Source organism: Helobdella robusta, assembly GCF_000326865.2.
Source record: "Helobdella robusta unplaced genomic scaffold HELROscaffold_1, whole genome shotgun sequence".
Lineage (NCBI taxonomy): Eukaryota > Metazoa > Annelida > Clitellata > Rhynchobdellida > Glossiphoniidae > Helobdella > Helobdella robusta.
This window is the reverse complement of record NW_008703570.1, coordinates 10,359,575-10,381,843: the sequence shown is the minus strand read 5'-3', so window position 1 is coordinate 10,381,843 and position 22,269 is coordinate 10,359,575. Positions and strand designations below refer to the sequence as shown.

Here is a 22,269-nt window from a genome sequence, read left to right as displayed (position 1 = left end):
TCTCAAGATCCATCACTTTATGAAATTTATTAAAGAGCGCTCTTGATAATCGGTTCACATATAAGAGATATTGATTGATACAACGAAAGGAATATATACAAAAATTAAGTATTTTATTCACTGGTAGAGAATAAAAATAATGCTCGAATGTTTGCGGTTTCTTAAGCATCGAAACGATGATGTTGAAAAAATTATCAGAAGTAACGTCATCAGATACCAGGCCGGCAACCAGTTCCAGGGTTTATAACGTGTGTGCTGGTGTATAATAAAATATTTATTAATTGCTCATTGGCGGATGTGTTGAGGTGCTAGAAAATCGATGCTGGCTGTACTTGCGTTATGCAGCCAAGGTGGTAACTACATCGGTGACAACCACTTTACCACGACAATGATGATGATGATGACGACGACGATGTTTATGATGATGGTGATAATGAGGATAATGATAATAATAATATGATGATGATGTTGTTGGTGTTGGTGAGGATGATGATGATGATGTTGCTTACGTTGATGATGATGATGTTGCTTACGTTAATGATAACAATAATAGTGATCACGATGTTGTTTTTGTTGATGATGGTGATGATGATGATGGTGATGTTAATGATGATGCTGTTGTTATTGATGATGGTAATGATGATGGTGATGATGATGATGTTGTTGTTGTTGATGATGATAGTAATGATGATGATAAAAACTGATAAACTTTTTATGCTTCACTGTACTTAGGTCTGATGCTTAAAAAAACAAACGTCTGTAAAAAGTGGCAAGCAGTTTCAGCAATCAATGGTAATATTACAAGGACTATAAATAAGGATTATATTGTTTTTTTTTATTATCTTTATACAAAATTATAATAATATTTGTTTTTTATTATCTTTTTTTTACAAGGTTTAATACATTATTTGACTTATAAGAACATTAATTAATTCAGTATAGACTCATAGGTTTATTTAATTTATTGTTTTAAAATTGTCTTAGTTTTGAGAAGGCACAGGGACGTTTCGTCTTTGCCTTTGTTTAACGTAATAATAATAATAATAAAAATAATAAATAAATTGTAAAAAAATATAATGGCAGTTTAAAAAGGATTGCAATAGAATGATGAACACCCGATCGTCATAAAAACCAGAAGATGGCAGTCATACCTCTCAACTTGTTTGCGCCAGAAAAACACGTTGTGTTGCGTAATAAAATATTTTACGCACAATCAATAAGGAGAAAAATTTTTCAAAACATCTCAAACGTGCAGAGCATGCAGTAAAAACTACCTGAATGGTCGTTTCTCCGATCAATTATAACGTTACTATAATGCAAATTTTTATGAGGTGTAAAAGCAATTTATCGTTTGCAATGATGTGTTTTGTGTGGAATGAATTAAATAACAATATCACCGTTGCGAGTATGATGGTTGCCTATTTAAAGGTGAACTGGTTTGCGAATGAAGTGAATAAACATCGAAGAATATGGCTGTGTTCAAAGAAGTTCTGTCAATCTTGAGTCTGCTCATTTTCTGTGCTTCCTCTGTTGAATGTAGTAAATGAACAACTTTTTATATTTCATGATCATTAGTTATTTCAATTCTCAACAATTTTAAATTGAGCTATTTATCTGCAAAAAATAATTGATCAAAATTAGTTGTTAAACTATGTAGGTGGATGTCCAAAAAGCTTTTCAAGAATTGGAGGCAGGTGTATAACAGTTGTGGACAGGCAGATGAACTGGGATGATGCTGCGAAATAATGCATCAAACTGGGAGCCAGTCTGGCTATCGTAGATACACCAGCTGTTATCCAGGGTTTGAGTGATTTTCTCGGAAACAACTATAAAGGTTTGTTGGAGATTATTATTATCTACATTTGATGAATTGTCTTTGAATTTTGTTAGATAATTAAGTTATCATTGATTGATATGCGATAAAATTTTTTTTATCGAAACCATGCAGCAAAATGCACGTCAACCGTATTGGCATCGGAAAGTTTCTGGACGGCCGGCCACAGGAAAGGTACCAGTGACGTTTTTAATTGGAAAATATTCAGAGCTTCTATGTTCTTGGATGAAATATGCGTATACAAAAATGTGACTGAAGCAAAAAATTGGGCTCCTGGCGAACCAAACAATTTAGGCGATGAAGGTTGTGTGGAGTTTTGTCGCTGGCGACAAATTCATGTTCAACGACCTTCTTTGTTCCTTGAACAACTGCCTTCTCTGCCAACTTTTGTGAATAGCAAAGAATTATTTTTCAAAATACAATGAATTAAAATTATTCTTAATGATCCAATTCAATTTTTGAAAATTTTTACAATATTTACTGCAAAATTATTTATTTTTTAAATCGAGAATAAAAATTAAAAGACAAAAAAACCAATGTCTTCAAACAAATTAATAAAATTACAGATCAATTGATTTGTATAAAATAGAAAAAATTACTGAAAAAATAAAAATGTTTAAAGCTAGGTTGAGAAATGTTGAGAATAAATTAGATTAATAACAAAACGCTTGCGAGGAAGTGTAAATAGATACATTTATTGAAGCCTACATCATTCAATCAACAACCATCAAATTAAATTATTTATCAGTAGTTGCTAACAAAAAATTAAAAATTATTTCATTATTATTTCAGCGATCGAGAAAACCTCGTCCAAAGTTAATCGTTTGAAGTGTACTTTTTTCTTTTCATAAGGAATGTTAGGTTGATGTTTTCTCGTAAAAATTTTAATTCTTGAGAAATTTTTGAAAAATTTTTTCAAGTTCAACTTGAACTAATATTGAAAAATCGAAACATTTCTATTCACTCCGTTGATCTCTCACCTGATCGCAAAACGTACAACTTAATCTGACATTCATTGGCTAGGTTACATAGCTACAAAATTATTATTTCGTATGAAGAATTGCTGTAGTTGATAAAAACTTGTTGAATGTTTTAAATGACTTATTATTTTTATTCAATTCATTAAAAATCTGGATGAAGAAACATTAAGATATTAAAATCCACACTCATTATTGTTACTGCAGTAGCAGAAGCCACTGCACAGGCCACATAATCTTTAGCCACGTATTTCATTGATGTTCCGTTAAATTTTCTTCCGGCCACGTATATTGTAGCCACGTTTCACTAATAGAATTTTCAATACAGGGCAAAAAACTCAATTGGAAATTTGAAACTGAGACGAATTTATGACAGAAGCTTCAACTCGATTTTAACATTCATATTACTAACAAATAATTGTAATTTTTGTTTAATGCATAGACAACTATTATATACAATATACAATGTCAGGTATATACACATTGTGTAAATAAAAAGAATTTGCATATAGTGTCTTCGGTATAATTTTTATAAACAAAATTGGAAAATTGAGTTTTCTAATTTGTCTGTCTAGCAAACGTGGATTCAGCATAACAATACTAACTTTTATAATAATGAGTTTAGCATTACTTGACAAATTATCATAAATAATCATTAATTTTACTCGAAGGAGGTCCAACTAATTTTTCGAATGTAGAAGGCAGATGCTTGAAGTTGATGCCAAATAAGCAACTCAATGCAGACAAGCAGGCAAGGCCTTCGACGAATGTGCCGAGCTAGCAGCCAATCTCCCATTTGTCGACACGCCAGCTTTTTTGAACAATCTGATTGCACACTTTTACAGCAAATTTAAAAAATTAATGATTTTTTCTAAATGCTCGTAAAATTATATAATTTTTAAAATTCATGATGGCATTGCACAAATGAAAATGGCTTCTGGACTGCTGGTCACAGACGGGCCCAAACTAATGATTTCTAATGGAAATTGTCTAATCATTCCAAATATGTCGAAATATCCTACTTCATCAATTTTTTTAATTTACAAAAGGGCTTTTTAGACAAACAAAAAATTGAATAATGTGAACAATAATGAAAATGCATTTATTAGTTATAATTAAAAACCTTACCATACATTCAACCAGGTAGCCTGGTTTGCTTAGATACAAAATCTATATCTTTTTAAGTTAAACTCTTTATTCTAATTCAACATTCAAAATAAATTTTAACTTTATAAAGATTTTATTCAAAATTTTTCTGTCGCAACAGTCATTTAGATGGTTACCAATGTACTATGTAAACACGTGGCAGTCCAAATATTTTAGCGCCAAAAATCTCTTTCGCCATCTTAGCCATTCCTTCAGTCTCTATGTGATGACGAAATAAAAATGGCGGAAAAATAAGTCCCTTCCTGTGTAGATCGGCATTGACGAGAAGGACGCAACCTCCAACTCCGTCCAACTCAGCTGGTCTTCCTGATTCAACTTTTTTGGTTGTTCTTTTTTCCTTAGATGGTTGGATTGAAGGAAACCCGTTGTTTTGTTGTCTTGATTGGACGTTGTTGTTTGCAAGATTGTTGTTTGCTGTGGCGATATTCTTTTCTGCTTCTGCCTTTCCATCGTCATTTTCGTATTCAAATGCTGTCAAGTGATTGTTTGTACATTTCTTTAGGCGAGTGTGCGTGTGTTGCTTTGTGAAATGGTTTCATATAATTGTTCAACCATTTTCATTATACAAATAAGTTTTATTTTTTGTTCATAAACATTTGATAATTTAGAAATTCTTGGAATTTAAAGAATAATGCATACATGAAAAAAAATATATTTATTAACATTGAGTGCACGAGTTAATGAAAAGTAAATTAATCCGACATAACATCATTAACTTATCATAATATTTTTCTACAGCGTCGTTTACACAATGTCGGCATAAATAATCACTTTCGACAACTTTCATTCAGCTTGCTGATGGTTGGTGATGAAAATAATAATATAATAATGGAAATGAAAGATTTAGTGATAACCAAAATAATTAAAAAAGAAAAAACAGCAGCAAACCTTTTAAGTCATTGAGAAAGAATCTTTTGGACGGTCCGTACCCCTCCAGCATCAAGTAATCCTCTGGCATCTTGCTCAATGCCGCTAATGAATTCTTCGTTTCTTGCCACGTGTTTCTGTCAAATGTGTCCAACTCACCATTGTCCTTGCGGTACAGGCAGTTGGCGGTCACTATTGTCTGGTTCACTGATAGCAGGTGCTCGATCACGTTCGTCGGTATATGTCTAAGGTGGTGGTTGTGCAGATTGTTTGTTTAGTCGCAGAGTGTTTGGTCGTAGCAATTAATGATCAATGTTTGATCTAGCAACCAATGTTTATAACAGTATTTGTAATTGTAACAAAATAGGAGTGTTACTGATGACTACAGTTACATTAAATAATAACATAACACAACAACTTGCGATATTACAGTTGTGATTTGGTCGTATTAATAGTAAAAATCGTTGCATTTAAAAAATAATGAAAGCAAAATAAAAAAAAACATTTGTAATGGTGTGTCAACAAAATTATTTGAATGATTAGTTTAGATTTCTTGAAACCAACCTGACATCGGCATCTAACCAGAAGACCCATTTGAACTTTTCTTCGAGCGAACTCATCAGCATTTGATTTCTAACTTTCGACAAATGTTTCCGCCTAACTTCCTGGTACGATTTATCGTGACGAATGTTTCCGCCAGAGTTGGGCTGTCCATCTTTCAGCGGTATAATGCGAATGCTCTTGAAATACGGTTGGAGATAATCTCGCAAAGCCGTAGCTTCAATGAGAGTATGGTCAACGCTGGAGTCTTCGGCCAGAACTATGGAAAGTTTTTCGTGGGGGTACGTGAGTGAACATAGGTTTGAAAAATAATGTCTTAATTTATCTTTAACGTTAGAAATGGGAGTGAGTATTAATATATCGTCCAAGAAACTTGTGGTTGTTGGATTGTTATTCAAATGTAAGACTTGTTTATTCAACTTTTTATCAGTAAGTGGAGAAAGTTGTTTGAAACTCTGCAAGTACCACTGGTATTGAGAATCATTCGGTAAAAAATCGCTGGGACATTTGGGAATCACTGTTTTTTTGGCTGTCGAGGTATCACTAAGAATCATTTTTCTTTCATTATCTTTTGAGTTAAGGTTATTTCGGTTACCGATTGTCGAAGAATCATTTGTTCCGGTTTTTAATGTCTGAAAATTATTTCCATCACCTTTATGTCGTCTTTTCTTTTTAGGTAGATTATTGTTTGTAGAACCATAATAATTATTACGGTTAGTAGCATCACCACCAAAATTTTCGTCACGAACTTCGCCAACAACATTGTCATCATCATCTCCAATTTCAGCATTTTTCCACGTTCTTACGTCATTTCCTGGCCTTTTAATATTTTTATAATTGAACGCTGATTGTTTAGAATAATTAATTTTCATCTCATCAACATAAGATATATGGTAAACCTTGTGGAGACAGGCAGAAAATAAGATGACGATGATCAGCACGTACAACCATTGTTTCTGCAACGCCATCATATTTTTAATTTTAGTAATGATCAGAGCATACAAGTTGACAGTCAATGAAATTTGTTCACAAACGATCCAGGCTTCCTGTTTTAAATAGTATTTTGTATTATTTGTAACATTATTAAAATGTATAAAATTTAAACACACATCTCTAATTTTATAAATAAATAAAAAAAAACATTCAACAATATCCTGATAAACTTATAAGTAAATGAAATAAACATTCAAAAAAATTCTAAGAGCAAAGTTCCGTCCAATACGTTGAGACAATGTAGTGTTTAAAATTTTTTATGAAAATATTTACATTCAACAGTTCTGATTTCTCGTTCACGGATACTTACAGTGCACGCATAACGCGCATAACAAATCTTTAAACAAATCTTTGAGATGAATTTAACCAAAAACATAAATATTATTAGAATTTTTGAAGAATATATAAAAGGGATTAACCTAAAAGTTTGTAACTCAACTGGATTTATACATCATATTTAAATGACTATTACAAAGTTTGCGTTTTAAATACATTTTTTCGAATTAGTTGATGCGTGTTTTTAACAAAGTCACATTTGATTTATTAAGTAAGGCACATCTGCTGTCAATATTAAGCGGTTAGCGTATCAACTGCACGCAGATCTATCATTTTAATTGCTGCCTGAATATTAATGAGTCTTTTTATAGAAACAGTATGCGTGCATTGAAATATGATTTCGTTAGAGGAGTTATTTTTATAACTAAAGTCAGAGGTTACATTTAAACTTAATTATTTTTCTCTTATGAAAAATGGTTAAAAAACCCCAAGATACGTTGTAACTAATTATAACATTGTTGGAACTTCATAAGTAAAAAAATTTTCAACTAGTTTTTACAATTTTTACAAAATTTTTAAATTAATTTTTACAAAACATTGAACTAAAAAGTTAAAATGGTCAGTCGAAAAATTCAACTGCCTAATTTTTGATCCAAACTTAACACCTCGCATCTTCGCTCATCTGATGTTTTAAAAAGCGACGCGATAGAAAAAACTGCCTAGTTTATTTACAACTTATGTTAATGAGAAAAATCTAAAATATGTAAACATGTGTATAACTACATAAATACTTGCCTCTACTGTACATCATCGTGCTATCATTTTCTGCTTGTACTGAAAATAAAGTTAAAGCTGTATAGCGTCAATACATATGAGGATGTAAAGGGTTAACGGTTTTAATTTACAAATTCAATAGTATATTACCAAATGTAGTTAGTTAGTTATTCGTTGATTTTGTTTTATTAGTCTGTGGCAAGTTAAGTGATCGTTGTGTAGCTGTGTTATCGTTGATTTGTTCAATTATTCATTCGTTCGTTCGTCCGTTCGTTTAATTATTTATTATTTGTTCACTCATTCGTTCGTACATTCATTTATATATTTTTAGATCGTTCATCATTTGTTCATTCATTTTTTCACTCATTTATCACTCGTTCATTCATTCAATCATAATTCATACATTTCTTAAATACCTTAATTTGCATAACCAACAAACCTGATGAGTTTTTGATAAATTTGTCAAATAAAACTTTAAAATCGTTCAACGAACGTTTTTAGGTTGGTTCACGTTATATTACATGCCTAAACAAATTTTTCTGTTAAAGTACAAAAATAAATTAATTGAAAAAGTTCAAAGTTCAAGGTTGAACATGTTCTATGTTTTGACGGTTTCATATATATTCATTGAAAAAATATGAACAACTAAAAAGTAGTTTAACTATTATGAACTAGTTGAGCGATTTATCAAATTTGAAACACGCACTTGAATTTTGAAACAAACGTCAAATATTCTATAAACAATTTTTATACGACATCTTCTTTACAAGAAAAAAGATATCTTGATATTAAGCTTAATGTTATTTAAAGAAAATAAAAATACAGATGACGCGCGGTGAGGCAAAAAAATGAAGAGAAGAAAACAGTGCCAATGATGACATTTTTCAGATGTTACCATGCACCAAATGTGTCATGTGCGTCTTTGGACTAGTTTGGTTGAGTTTTCTATGTATGTGTGTGTGTGTGTGTGTGTGTGTGTGTGTGTTTATTTTTAACTGTACTTTGTGCGTTTGTTTGTATTAGCTGGCATGTTGTTTTGTTTCAGCAGTGTATTTTATTGCAATATTGATTCATCTCCAAACTCAATTACTATGCTAGCTATTTTAGATTACGATGTCTGAGCCGATTCCCCGATTTTATTCAAACGCGATTGGGTGAGTGAGAATGACGACCACGGCGGCGATGGAAGCGACGATGATTGCGATGCGATTATTATAAGGTGATGGCCACGTCATTGTAACAAATATTTAAAAGCAATTTATTGATTAATTACAAATTTTATCTGCTCACTTTCGCTTTTGATGTGATTCATGCTTCGTTTGTTATAGTTTATAACTCTATTCGTTTTTATATACAATACATTATATATCAATACAATTCAATGTTTAATACTATATTATATGTTTTATAAACATTCATACAAACAATTGATTTTATAGTAGATTAATTTATTAAAAATTTTTTTAATTTTTGTAATTAAAATTTAATCATGGTTCATTCTTCCAAAACAAAAAAACTCGAACTGCATTGTCGTGCTCTATGCTGCAAAGTTGATTGGTTTTTATACAGGTAACTTTTCAGGTGCACCTGTATGTACGGAGCTTCTGAATAACTCGAGAATTTATTAGCGCTAGTTATTTTCACGCATTTTATAAAATAGCTTGGTGTTGTTCCTTGTTCTAATTGAAATTTATGCTATCCATAACTTTTTTTTACCAAGATTATTGTTTCATTTTATTGCATCTAAAAGTGTGCTGAATTTTCAACGGCATTTCTTGAAATAATAGAAACAAAAATGTTTATAATGAGATTGTAGTTCAGTTTTAAAATTTTTATTTTATTGGTGATTTTTCTTTTTATAAAAATTAAACAATGTACGAATTTACATGTTAAATAATTCAACTGAGCCTGATTATTTGTTTGCTTGAACAATTTTTCATTGTATATATATTCAAGTTGAAATGTTGCTGCTAACGAGTGTTTAACATAAGTAACACTCGAAGTTAACGAATGCTTAACTTGATGACTTAATTGCTGATATGTTTGATATTTCTTGAGACTTAAACCGACATTTGTGTAGTTTCATCGAGTACTTATATGGCTTTATATACGGGTTTATTTTAACATTAGAAGTAATTCGTTCTATTTATTTTATTGTTACATTTAAAAAAGAGAACAAATTCTATGAAAATTATGCGTACCTGATTCGACTTCATTTTCAACGTAAATGTGACAAAAACAGTGTTGTTTGCATTGCTATTGAAATTTAAAATGTTGAAATGAAAAGTTGAAAATTAATGTAGAATATTACAGTACCCTACCCACTCTACAATGTAGGATGAGCTCTAATTACGAAAATGTATAAATAAAAAAGGAATAATAATAATAATAATAACAGCAATAATAAAAGTAGTAATAATAACAGTATTATAAATATACATTAATAACAATAAGAGAAAGAAGTTAGTAAACACGATTGAAACTTAATTCACCAGAAGATTCCATTCATACTGCGACGCGAACAAAAAACGTATCGCGACCAGCCAGCCAGCCAGCACTCAGCTCAGATAGTATACAATACAGCACATGCAGGCAGCAGTACATGTTTTTATTTATTTAAATCAAAAACGCTCAAAACAGTTCATAACAAAGTTAAATAAAAAAAACTGTTATTTATTATAAATAACAAAAAAAGTAATAAATGATAATGATAATTTAAATAAAAAAAAAACATGAACACATACAATACATACATGCATGAATAGATGCGGATTTCAAAATCAACTCTAGGTGGAAAAAATAAATTCTATGGCACGCAATTGACATCAAAACAGTTGGCAACGGCCGCGAACTTTGACCTCGCCGTGGAATTTGCCGTGGCAGTCCTTGTAAGCTGTTCCACATTTTTATGGCTTATTCGCTTGGCGGCCTCCTCTGTTCCCGGAATAACTGGAATTAATTTAAAGCGAAGATTATTTTTTATGCTTTATACTGTTTTTTTGGTTACTGATTTAAATTTATTTATATTTTAAAATGCGCGCCTCGAGAATTGAGATCAACTTTAGTCTGTTTTCAATGCGTCTAACTAAACAGATTATGAAACCACTACTGAACGTGTTGTTTAATTTTTACAACAAAATTCTCCATCCCAAAATTAATTTTTTATTATTTACAATAACCAACATTCAAAACTGAGACTCTTGCAATTTGACAATCTTGATCCTATTCCGTTAAGAAACTTGCTATCTTTGGTTATGTTTTTGATGACATCACTTTTACAGACACGTGATAAAGTAGGGATGGGTGTTATGTTGGAAGTTAAAGTTGCCGATTTGCTACGCTCTGAAAATAATTTTTCACGTCAAATTTAAATTTAATTTCATTTATTCAGTTGGTGAATAAAAAGTGTTGCGAAACTTGGATATTGGGTTTAAATAAAATTTCAACGATAATCATTATACATCTTCATATAATAGTAATAATAAACCGAAGAAAATTTTGAAATAGTCAACAACCTTTCATCGTCTCTCCGAATTTTGCAGTTTCGTAAAAGTTACAGCTATTTTTAATTCGAACGTTTCTGTAAATTTTGTTTTGATTGCAACAACTGCTGCTGTCATCACCTTTAAACTCTCTCCCGGAACAACATTTCTGAATTTTAATGTCCGCAACATTAATGTTGATGTTGGCAGGAAGAGTTGGAGCAACGTTTTGATCAGTTTCTAATGTTGTCAACAAGTTGAGGTTGTTTTCGGTGGTGATGTTGCCGCCATTGTTATCGTTGTTTATATCGCCGATGTTTTTGTCTGAAATTGTGAACAATTTGTCATCTTCTGACACTAATCTTATAACTTTTTTCGACGATAAGGACGACGACGACGACGACGAAGTTGTAGACGTCGTCAGTGACGCTGATTTTGTCACTTCCGTTGTTGACGTTAATGTCGTTGTTGACACTTCGAAGGTTGTTGTCGATGCAGTTGTTGCTGTGAGTGGAAACACTTCATCAAATATGCCAGAGTCGGAATGGCTTTTTACGGCTGCTGTCGGCATGGATGATGGCGTGGTTGACGATGACAACGATGACGGTAATAAAGATGTCATCGGTGGCGGTGGTGATAACGATGATGAAGCAGGCGATGACGTCACAGCTGTCGTCGTCGCATTCGTTGCTTTCGTTTTGCCGCTCGAGAAAAATGATTTGTTCTTGAATGTCGGTAGCTTGGATGGAGAAACGATTGCTGTTTTGGTGGGTTTTGTTGGTGTGGGTGTTGCTGTTTTTGATGTTGTAGGTGATATTGTTGGTGATGACGTTGGTGATGACGTCAGAGAAGTAATTTTAGAAGTGTGCTTGAAAAAAGAAAGTTTATGTTTATTGCTCGATGCTTTTAAATTACTCTCAACTATAATTTTATTCACGAGTTTGCCATTAGGGAAATGCTGAGCGTGTTGTTGGAGTGGCCTTGTTTTTTCGTGTTGTTGTTGTTGTTGAGGGTTTTGTTGTTTTAGTAGCACTTGTTGTTTTGGCGTATCAGATGAATGCTGTGAAGTTTTTTTGCTTCTGAAAAACAAAGGTGTTCTCAGTTTCTGTAAGAACTTTTGTTTTCCTTCGGGTTTGGTTGATGTTGTTGCTGCTATCGTTGTTGTTGTTGTTATTGTTGATGTTGCTGATGTTGTAGCTGCTATCGTTGATGCTGTTGATAACGTTGTTGCCACTATTGTTGGTATTTCCACTGTTTTAGACGCATTTGTTTTGTTTGCTGGTGACTTTGGTGCTGAAATGAATGACGATGATGACAACGACGCAGCAGATAATTTCGCTGGTAAATTAATAAGAGACTGCTTTAAAACTGGAATCGTTGTCGTCTTCGTTTGAGCTGTCTTCGTTGTCGATATTGTTGCAGTTGTTGTTGATAATGTTGCAGTTGTTGTTGTTGTTGATGATGAAGTTGTTGATGTTGCAGCTGCAATTGTTGTTGATGTATTTGGCGATGTTGCAGTTAATGCTGTTGTTGTTGTTGTTGCTAAACACGCACCTTCCATCTCACCATCATCGGACGTTACGTGAGTGGGGAATCCCGTATTTGATGGTTTCATTGAGCGGGTTGATTGCTGCTGCGTGGAATGTGGTGCACATTTCGTCAAACTTAACATTGGTAGCTTGGATATGCGTGCATGTTTGGTTATGTTGTTGCTGCTGCTGTTGCTGTTGTTACCAACATTGCTGTAATTACCCGGTTGGTTATTAACGTTTGTGGTAATGCTTTTTTTGTAAGCGTTGTTGCTACTGTTTTTCATGTTGTTGTTGTTGATGCGATCACTGATGAATGTAGATTGGGGAAAGTTGTTAGCTTCGTTAGGAATGCTGTTCATGTTATTGGCACTTTTGTTTACGTTGTTGAGAATGGTGTTTTTATTAAAGATGCTATCACACTGCTCCGATAAATTAGGTACGAGAAAATTATTGCCACCATCACTATCATCAACAGATTTTTCATCCTCATCTTCATCGTCACATCTTCCGTTCACATAACTATCACCATCATCATCACCATTTTTAATAGCATTATCACTGAGTACAATGTTTCGGCTAACGCTGTTATCGACATCATCACCATTAGCAACATCATCACCATGTTTCGCGTACGTGTCATCATCATCCATCTCATCATCATCATCATAGTAGTAGTCATCATTTGAGCGGACGAGTTTCTTCATGCTGGCAGTACTTGAAGACATTTCCAAATTCTCATTCATCTGCATTTCGTAAATTGACTCCCTACTCTCCATCATCATCATCATCGTCGTCGTCGTCGTCATCTTCGTCGTCTTCGTTGTCGTCGTGATTGTTGCTGCTGCGGGCGTGGTGGTCGTCAATGATGAAGATGATGATGAAGAAGACGCTGACGATGATGATGTTGCTATCGCTAAAGCTTGTGAAGATGTTTTTCGTAAAATATTAGTGCTAGCATTGAAGTTCATGGAGTCAGAAGCAGCCGAGTTAGAACTGTTGTTATAATTAACGTTATTTTCACTAGCATTGGTGTTGGACGCAGCAGTCAATTTTTGAAAATTGTTTTCATCGTCATTCTTAAAAAAGTTACGGCTGCTATGACGACCGTTGACGTTGTGTTCGTCAGGTGCACATTCTTTTATGACGTCATTGCTCTCTCGGCCCTCACCGTTCTCTCTTGTTATTGTGCCTTTTGATGTTTCCGTTTCCTCTACAAATGGGGAATTGGTCCCTGTCTTGATGCCGTGATGCGCGCGAATCGGTTCGTTTTGTGATGGTTTCTTGAGCGCGCCAGATTGGGTAGAGATGATTGGTTTGTTTGTTCTACTTGGAGTGCAGATGATTGGTTGATTCATTCTTGCATCGTAGCCGTTTTTGTCCTTGACATTGTCGTCACTGACAATGACGTTGTTACTGTCAATGTTTTCGTGGTCACTTTGGTTTTTGTTGGGTGGGTTATTTGCCCCGTGCAGATCTATGCACCAGGGGTTTTCATCATCTCCCGAACCATTAACAACATCAACATCATTGTCATTATTATTTCTATTTTTGTAACAAAAATTATTTTTACCAAAACTATTACTATAACTGTCAGTGTAGTTCTGATCTTCATAACCATTGGTCATCGTTGCCAGTTTAACAATTTTCGAGTATGAAGGTGTGGCTATTTTGGGAGATGTCCTTTGATTGGTTGTTCTAAATTCAACAGGGCCGTCCACCCATTGTTCTTCTCGATTCTGATTGGATGACCTAGTTGCATGATTATTTGAATAATATGCATTAGGACCGTCGACCCATTTTTCCTGAGAGGACAATATGGAAGTGGACAGGTGGGGCGAGAATATTTGAGAGTTTTTGTTGATTCGATACTTTTTGAAATAATTATTTGAATCGACGTCGTTGGAATTCGTGCGCTCGGATAACGGTTTGTGTTGTTGGTAGGCCGGAGCGGAAACAGTTGATGATGGCGGGGAGCGATTATTCGTGCGATTTCGGTATCGCTGTCGTTGCAACAACTTATCGTGGTAGTATCGATTCGTGTGCTGCTGTTGAACGGTCAGCTGTTGCGGTCGAATATTTTGCTGATGACCAGTCGACTCGTAATTGGATTCCATGACGGGATCCAACGCAGCACACGATCCGGAAACCGACGGGGGGATTGAATTAACGAACGATCGATGGTCCGCATCGCTTTCGGTACCGCTGTTACCGAAGTTTTCAAGTACCGACATTTCACTTCCGGATGAGTAGAACCCTCCCTCGCAAGCACTGCTGTAAAAGAGAGCTGCAGAATCTCTCAACGTGCCCATCTTCACTCCACGTCTCTGCCTGTACGAACGAACCGACATTCCATCTTCAGAGTTTGAAGCGGAAGTGGCCGGCTTGGTCCGCTTCCGGATTTTTAGTTTGTTCAATCGAGAAGTTATCTGCATGATCTGGAGGGATTCGTTGTAAAGGAGCGGATTGCTATTCACGTGCACTAGTGAGGTCACGTGGCACGATGAACTTCCGAGGCAGTCTTTAATTAAATGGGCCAACCTGCTTTCTCTGGATTCAGTGATAGTTTCAACGATGATAATAATGGTGACAAGAAAAACGTAATGATATTTAATAAAACATCCCAGTATTAAAATCAGGAAGAACTGACGCTGGATGCAAGCGTACACAAACACATTACATCATTATTATACCTACACGCACACCGGCTCATTAAAAGAGGCAACTAACGAGATGCTACTTACAAACTCACGAACAAAGAAAGAGAATCACGAACAAACAAAAAACACACACACATACACAAACCTGTACGGTATATTCCTCTGTCCGTTAAGTACCGCTAAAATGAGCATGCCAAGGGCAGAGAGGTTCAGTGACGTCCCTTCGCGAGTCCTGCTGCAACTGCCCAGGTCCAGCAGATGCAGTCGAGTGTGGTTCGTCAACACCGATTGGTCTGGTGAGAAATGTTATATTTCACACAAAATAAACTTACAGGCACAATATTTCAATGATCTTATATATTAATTCAAATAATTTGTTCAATTGATTTAAATTATTTCCACTTAAATTATTTAATTTTTATTTGTTTATAAAAAATATTTTTTACGGACAAAGCTCATGATATAATGAACAACTTATTCAATGTTTTACATTGGTTTTACACATTGTTTACACAGTTTTTACATTGTTTCACATTTTTACATTTTACAATTCTTTCATTTATTTAATCTTATATTATTTCAAAAATTTAAAATCAGATTTTTTTATTAATTTATTCACTCACTCACTCATTCATTCATTTATTTATTTAATTATTCATTCATTCATTCATTCGTTCGTTCGTCCGTCCGTCCATTCATCCATTCATTCATTCATTTTTTTATCTTCACCGTCATTAGCATGGGCCTCGAACAGCCGACCTTTATAATGATAGAGGTGAAGTGTGAATATGAAATGAGAATTCCTCCAGTCTTCTTTGATCTCTGCGTGCATGCAAACAACGAGATGAACGAGATGTTGCAATTGGAAATAAAAGTATAAAAGTATAAAAATAAATATATCTAAGTTGGAATCGAACTTTTGAGGAATAAGAAAAAAATGAGTAACACAAAAAAACCTTTTCATCATGTCAAAATAGTTGCATATTTTAATCTATGTAGATGCATGTTATCGTGCTAACTAAACAAAAAAATTCTTTGCGATTGTGTGTAAAAAAGGCAGGATAGATGTGTAGGCAAACAACTTTTAAAAATACCAAAAAAACAACTCTTATCGGTCAAATGACAAATTGATGTCACATAAGAAGAAATATATATACCTCCAATGTATTGTAGCAACTCATAACGCTATCAAATTCAAGATTAAGTCATGCTTACGTCACAGATTACGTCATAAAACTAACCAGAAGTGGTTTTTGATTTAATGGCGGTATCGAGATAATAAGCTGCTTGTTCTATGGAAAGGGCCCTCAATTCGATTGGTTGTTCCATGAAGGGGCCACGCAAAGGGTCGTATGTGACCTTCAGAGTTTTTATCGAATCTGTTGTGAGGTTGTTTCAAGTGTTTTGTTTGTTTGTTTGTTTTGTTTGTTTGTTGGTTGGTTGGATGGTTTGGCTTATTTTCATTGTAGTCTAGTTTTAACTTGCCGAAAAAGCATTTTATGTATACGATTGATTTTGTGGGCATTCCTCATTGACAGCGTCGTCATCATCGTCATCTTCTTCACTTGTATAATTTACGTACTTACATTTTTTAATGAGTCAATAGGTTTCTAATTTTTTTTTGTACGAGTGCCAATTTATCTTAATCAACTGTTTGCCACTAATGATTTTCTCATCATACACATAAACAACATCATCGTCATCATCGTATGGATATCGCCATCATCACTATCATCATCGCCATTGCGTCATCATCACCGCCACCATCGTCATCATCATCGTCATCATCACCAATATCATCATCACCATCAAACTGACCTCCAACAAGTCCAGACAACAAATCAGTGACCACTTCCTGCCTTCCAAAGACCTGGACAGCAGATATCTTCACGCAATAGCCCATACCTGTCTGCGTACTTCTCTCGCTTATTAACTGGTACAACCAGGATATCGCCGTCGGTATTATGCCCAACGACAGTGATGATGAAGAAGAAGAAGATGCAGATGATGGTGGCGGTACTGACTGCGGAAACGGCGATGATGAAGATGAAGACGACGACGGCTGGTCTTGGCCGAGCATTGTAAATGATTTGCCTGTTATGCATTTTTTTGAAATTCTTTAACTCAAGTAGTTGCTTTATTAAACTAGTAACAAAGTTTATAATAAAACTGATGTCAGCAACTAATCAACCAATCGACAACGACTTGTCTCTCGTTGTTGATTGGTTGGTTAGAAAACAACAGCGACAACAACCCTAACAACGTGAAGAACAAGCACTGACAATAACATCAACAAAATAGCGACAACATCTCAACACATCATCAACATTCTCGCTTACGACGTAATAACAAGAAAAAATAATTTTCTAATTAAATCGGTCCAAACCGAGTTTTGCGTGTCCGTAATTAAAAACGCACCCATCGTAACCATTGACAACGGCGTGAATGACGTCGGGGAGAGCTTGTTTACAAATTGATTTCTGTTGAGGAAATGTTAACGTAATATTAACTAGATAGATTTTTTTTCTTAAATGATTTATTTATAAAAAAGGAAAAAATTTTCAAACGTCTCAGCCATTGTGATACTCTTTATTTATCTTTGTCAACAAACCGATGGAACTTCACTTAGGCATTGTCTCAAAAGCGGGAGTGTTTCGTTATAATTTATTGTCGGAAGGTTGCCTCTTTATCACTTATTTTTTTATGTCTCCATGTCTTCATCTCACTCTCTGTCACTCTATGTATTTGTGTCTATATATTTATTTCACTTTCTACCGCCACGTGTTTGAAGTTGTATGTGTGCTTGTTTTTGTGTGCACGTATCAAGTTACGGTTTATTGGTTCATTGCATTAAATTATCCCGCGTTCAAAGTAAACTTCAGCCAATTTGTTAAACTCTTTATCGTTTGACTCTTTGTCTAATGCAGTTTTTTAAAATTATTTTGGTTGTGCATGTGCTCACAGCTCATCTATCCAACATTCAAGTTGTATCCTTTTTTTATTACAAGGTTTAAACAACGATATGTGTGGCTAAATGTTTTTCAATTTATTTATTTTAGTAAGTTGTTTGTTTATTTTTAATAGTTAACTTTGATTTTTTTCACAACTTTTCATATATTTTAACAAGTGTGCTGAAAATATTTCTTTCGGCTTAGTACTTTCTCCCATCCAGTTGTACAACATCTGCGCTCGTATAAATCTCACCCATTTTGTCAAACCGTTCATCTGTATGTTCACTGTTCAGTTGCTTCTATCAATCTGTTCTGTTCAAGTGTGCTATTCCAAACCATTCATCTATATGGCTCAATTTTTAGTAAATCAACTAGAAATCGATTAAACAATAAAAACTAACCAAATCATCGTGCGATGAAAAAACTGAATCGTAGACAAAAGTTTTAGGGGACTGAGGTGGTTTGTGAGTGGCTAGCGATGAAACTGGGTCAAACATTGTGACCTGTCTATTAAATGGGTCAACTGAGAGACAAGATGGCTGATTGGACGGGTTTGAATGGTCAGATGCAGTCGAGGATATCTTCAACATCAGTTTCACCTTCATGGGGTTTTGTTAATTTAAATGAATATTTGATTAATTTAATTATTTAATTAGGAATTCGTTAGTAAATTGTGAAGATGAGATTGAATGTTTTTAAAATTTGTACATATTTTCTCTGAAACGCTTAGTTATAATACGATGCAATCGTTTTATTAATTGGTCAACAATTAATTTATTAATTGATCGATTTATTATTGATTGATTTGGTTAAGCAACGTTTATTTCAGCTCTCTGGTGAATAATGATGAAACATATCATAATGAAACAACTTGGTTTATTTTACGGTTATTTTCCTAATTCCAATTAATTCAAGCTCCCAATGGTAAACAATCTTATTTTTGCAATAATAAAAAGTTAACTAATTTGCATAATTTATTCCGTCCACGCTGCAACACAATTACCTTTCCGTAGGCATAACTGACGTTTGGTCTGAGGAAGCCCTGAGGAGCGCAAATGATGTGTTGAGATAATATTGTTGCAAAACATTGTTGCTGTTGTCGTAGATGATGTTGAAGATGGTGTTGTTGTTGAAAATGTTGTTCTTGTTGATGAAATTGTTGTTGCTGATGAGGATGACGATAATTATATTGTTGTTGCTGCTGTTGCTGATACAGAGGCCTTATAAGTTGTTGATGTTGGTTGTGTTGGTGTTGCAGGTGTTGTTGTGTTATTTGTTTGCCGCAAACGTTTTGCATGCCAACACTACTGCTCACGTCACTGTTGCAACTGTTGTTGCTGCTGTTATTGTTGCAGCTGAAATTGCTTGAAACATTGTTGCTTTTGAGGTTGTTGTTAGTGTTGATGTTGGTGTCGATGTTGTTCGAAGTCGTGGATTTCTTTTTCGTTGCAAGACCAATTTTGTGAGCCGCCCTAAAATTTTAATATTACCATTGAGTGTATGTGCCGAAATAAACAAACTCACAAAAACAAGCAACTGCAGCTAGAACAAATAAGATGAATCACTGCCATTAAATTTTGCCCGCCACAAACATCCAAACAACAATTTATACAATATCTATTTTCGCTATTGCTACTAATTTGTTAACTGTAATACAGCGGTAGTTTCAAAATTCTAGTAATGCATTGTTATTCAGAAGTATAGCTACTTACATACTTCAAGGCATACTCCCACGTCAAAGTATCATACTTACTTTACTACGCATAATTTACTACCTAATTAATATCATTACACAACCATTTTTCATAAAATCCACTGTTATTACACAAAATTTAATAATACCGTTACACATACACGTTACAATTACTACATACAAATTACAATTACTACACACAAGTTACAATTACTACATGCAAGTTACAATTAATACATGCAAGTTACAATCACTACATACAAGTTACAATACAATATATACATACTACATACAAAACCACTACAAGATACACGATGCCTGCTACTCATTTACGTACTTCATACAGTATCTAATAAATGTTTCTGGCAGCGGTAGACAGAATGTCAGACGGTCTTGCAGACATTCGCACAAAACAAAATGTTGTTCTTTATTTCAAGCAATTCATCAATCGATTTTTCATTCATTCATTCATTCGTTCATTCGTTCGTTCTTTTTTTTGTTCATTCTTTTTTCATTCATTCATTCGTTCACTCTATCATACAGTTACTCTTTTATTTATTGATGTAATCATACAAGCGTCAAAACATGCGTGCTATCAGTCAAAACAAGTGTTTTTCTCTGGTTCAGAAGGTCGTCATGCCAATTAATTAATTTATTAATTTATTTGTTAATTATACGTTAACCTAAGTAAATTAATTAATTAATTAAACATGCATTCATGTATTAAAGATCGATTTTATTTAAACATTTTGTTGGTCCACGTACGTTTTTGTTGTGGAAATATGATCTTATCATTTGGGTTGGTGCCACGTGTAGTATAAATTATTATTCAATAGCGTTTTCATACATTTCACGGATTCAGTCATGCATTTTCACTGATTCATTCATTTTGTTGTTCTTTAGTTCATTCAGTTGCTCATTCATTAATCAATCAATCTTTCATTTATCGACTTTTCCATTTGTTCATCCATCTGATTATTCGTTCATGCATGAGTTCGTTTCATAACTCGTTTGTTCACTTGTTTACTCACTTGTTCCTAACTTCTTCGATCGTTTGCTCGTTCATTTGCTTTTATCTTCATTCTTTTATCTTTATTCTTTTATCATTTCGATTGTTTACCGTTCATTTGATCGTTCATTCATTCAATCACTCATTCAGCCATTGATACACGCGAGCCATCCATCAGATACATACCTCGTCAATAATGATAGTGATGGCGATGACGAAGATGTGCTCGGTGCTGAGTGCGCTATGCATTGTTGTTGTTGCTGTTGCTGGTGTTGCTGTTGTTGTTGTTTATGTTGCTGAAAATGTTGTCGATGTTGATGTTGGTGGTGGAGGTGTTCAACCGGAAGAGGAGGCAGGGGTAAGTTGACAACGGATCCCTGGCAATGGTAGGGAGGATGAAAGTGTGGCTGCTGATGAGGTAATTGATGAGAAGAATGCTGCTGCTGCTGCTGTTGTTGGTATTGGCGTTCAAGCAGCAGCAGCGGTTTCGAAACGTGGTGTGGCGACGATGCTGCACTTTGAGACGGTCTCGTCTGATTTTGTAAGACAACGGCAGTTCAATTAATCATTATTTTGTTTCATTAGTCGTTTCATTATAATTTTTTTATCTTATTTCAATGTAATCATAGTGCAATATCAAAGCTCATTACAAAATAATTATATAAGTAAATAATTTACATATGGTATGTGTGTGTGTATGTGTGTGTGTGTGTGTGTGTGTGTGTGTGTGTGTGTGTGTTTTGTTCAACCTGATTTCTATGATGGTTCTTATGTTAGTAAATACTAAACAAACACAAAAAAAGATAAATATATTTTATAAATATTTTGATAATTATTTTTTAAATCATAATGGATTGAAAAAGTAACTTAATAAAATTTTTAAAAAATATTCAAGATGGAGACTGGAGCCCGAAGCTTCTCTACCTTCCCCTCGTTTCTGCTACTTATGTAAACCCTTGATTGCCTTTAGTTTGCTACGTTTAATTAATTTATTTAATAATTTGTATATTTACTTTAGAAATGGCCTTGGCCTCAGAGGTCACGTGGGAGAAGTCCATAGCCAATGAGCCATAAGATGATGCGAATCGAAAGTTGGGATTTTCCAAGTTCCCTGTTGAATGTAGCGGAGAGTGTCTGCCCGTTTGTCTTTCCGCGTAATAGCCTGCTTTCATTTTCTAACTTCCGTTCTGAGAATTTTGATCAATATGAATATACTGATGTTTAAAAATAATGGATGTTTAATAATAATGATGCTAATTTTGAAAAATAATTATTTATTAATGGGGGTGTTGAATAACAAATTATGTCCAACAATTATCACAAATAATCATTTACGAATCATCATTTTTGGATAAATATTTAAAAGAGGTTTTCATACAAGCTTTTATTGGTTTTCAAATCATAAACAAAATTATTAAATCGCTATCAGCATCACAACCGATCCATCATTTTTTCACAATGACCATCATTCATATGGTAGTCATCACCACGCCATT

The 22,269-nt window shown here is 34.1% G+C and overlaps 4 protein-coding genes across 4 annotated transcripts; 2 read left to right on the top strand and 2 right to left on the bottom strand.

Moving 5' to 3' along the window:
• Positions 1 to 1,138: 1,138 nt before the first annotated feature.
• On the top strand, positions 1,139 to 2,259 carry HELRODRAFT_159477 (hypothetical protein; the record flags this gene model as incomplete). The annotated part of the gene is made up of 3 exons (XM_009011363.1): positions 1,139 to 1,180; positions 1,658 to 1,694; positions 1,949 to 2,259. The coding sequence occupies 3 exons, from the start codon at positions 1,139 to 1,141 to the stop codon at positions 2,257 to 2,259; spliced, it is 390 nt and encodes a 129-aa protein (XP_009009611.1).
• A 1,635-nt stretch (positions 2,260 to 3,894) lies between these two features.
• HELRODRAFT_153976 (hypothetical protein) lies at positions 3,895 to 5,998 on the bottom strand. The gene is made up of 3 exons (XM_009011362.1): positions 5,410 to 5,998; positions 4,874 to 5,090; positions 3,895 to 4,456 (listed from the first exon to the last, which is right to left on the bottom strand). Exons 1-3 carry the CDS (start codon positions 5,958 to 5,960, stop codon positions 4,091 to 4,093), a joined length of 1,134 nt encoding a protein of 377 aa, XP_009009610.1. The 5' UTR covers positions 5,961 to 5,998; the 3' UTR covers positions 3,895 to 4,090.
• Positions 5,999 to 15,880: 9,882 nt separating this feature from the next.
• Positions 15,881 to 17,107, bottom strand: HELRODRAFT_152280 (hypothetical protein; the record flags this gene model as incomplete). The annotated part of the gene is made up of 3 exons (XM_009011361.1): positions 15,881 to 15,942; positions 16,362 to 16,499; positions 16,927 to 17,107. Coding segments are annotated over 3 exons (381 nt in total), but the record flags the coding sequence as incomplete, so codon positions are not given.
• Positions 17,108 to 17,815: 708 nt separating this feature from the next.
• On the top strand, positions 17,816 to 21,639 carry HELRODRAFT_62743 (hypothetical protein; the record flags this gene model as incomplete). The annotated part of the gene is made up of 2 exons (XM_009011360.1): positions 17,816 to 17,933; positions 21,440 to 21,639. Coding segments are annotated over 2 exons (318 nt in total), but the record flags the coding sequence as incomplete, so codon positions are not given.
• Positions 21,640 to 22,269: the final 630 nt, after the last annotated feature.

Bases quoted from the DNA above. Each gene is read 5' to 3' on its own strand.
- HELRODRAFT_153976 (XM_009011362.1), bottom strand. From the start codon at position 5,960: ATGATTCTTAGTGATACCTCGACAGCCAAAAAAACAGTGATTCCCAAA. The intron at 5,091-5,409 runs GTTGGTTTCAAG...CCACCACCTTAG, and splicing joins TGGTTAGATGCCGATGTCAG to ACATATACCGACGAACGTGA. The intron at 4,457-4,873 runs TTAAAAGGTTTG...ACAAACAATCAC, and splicing joins AAAGATTCTTTCTCAATGAC to TTGACAGCATTTGAATACGA.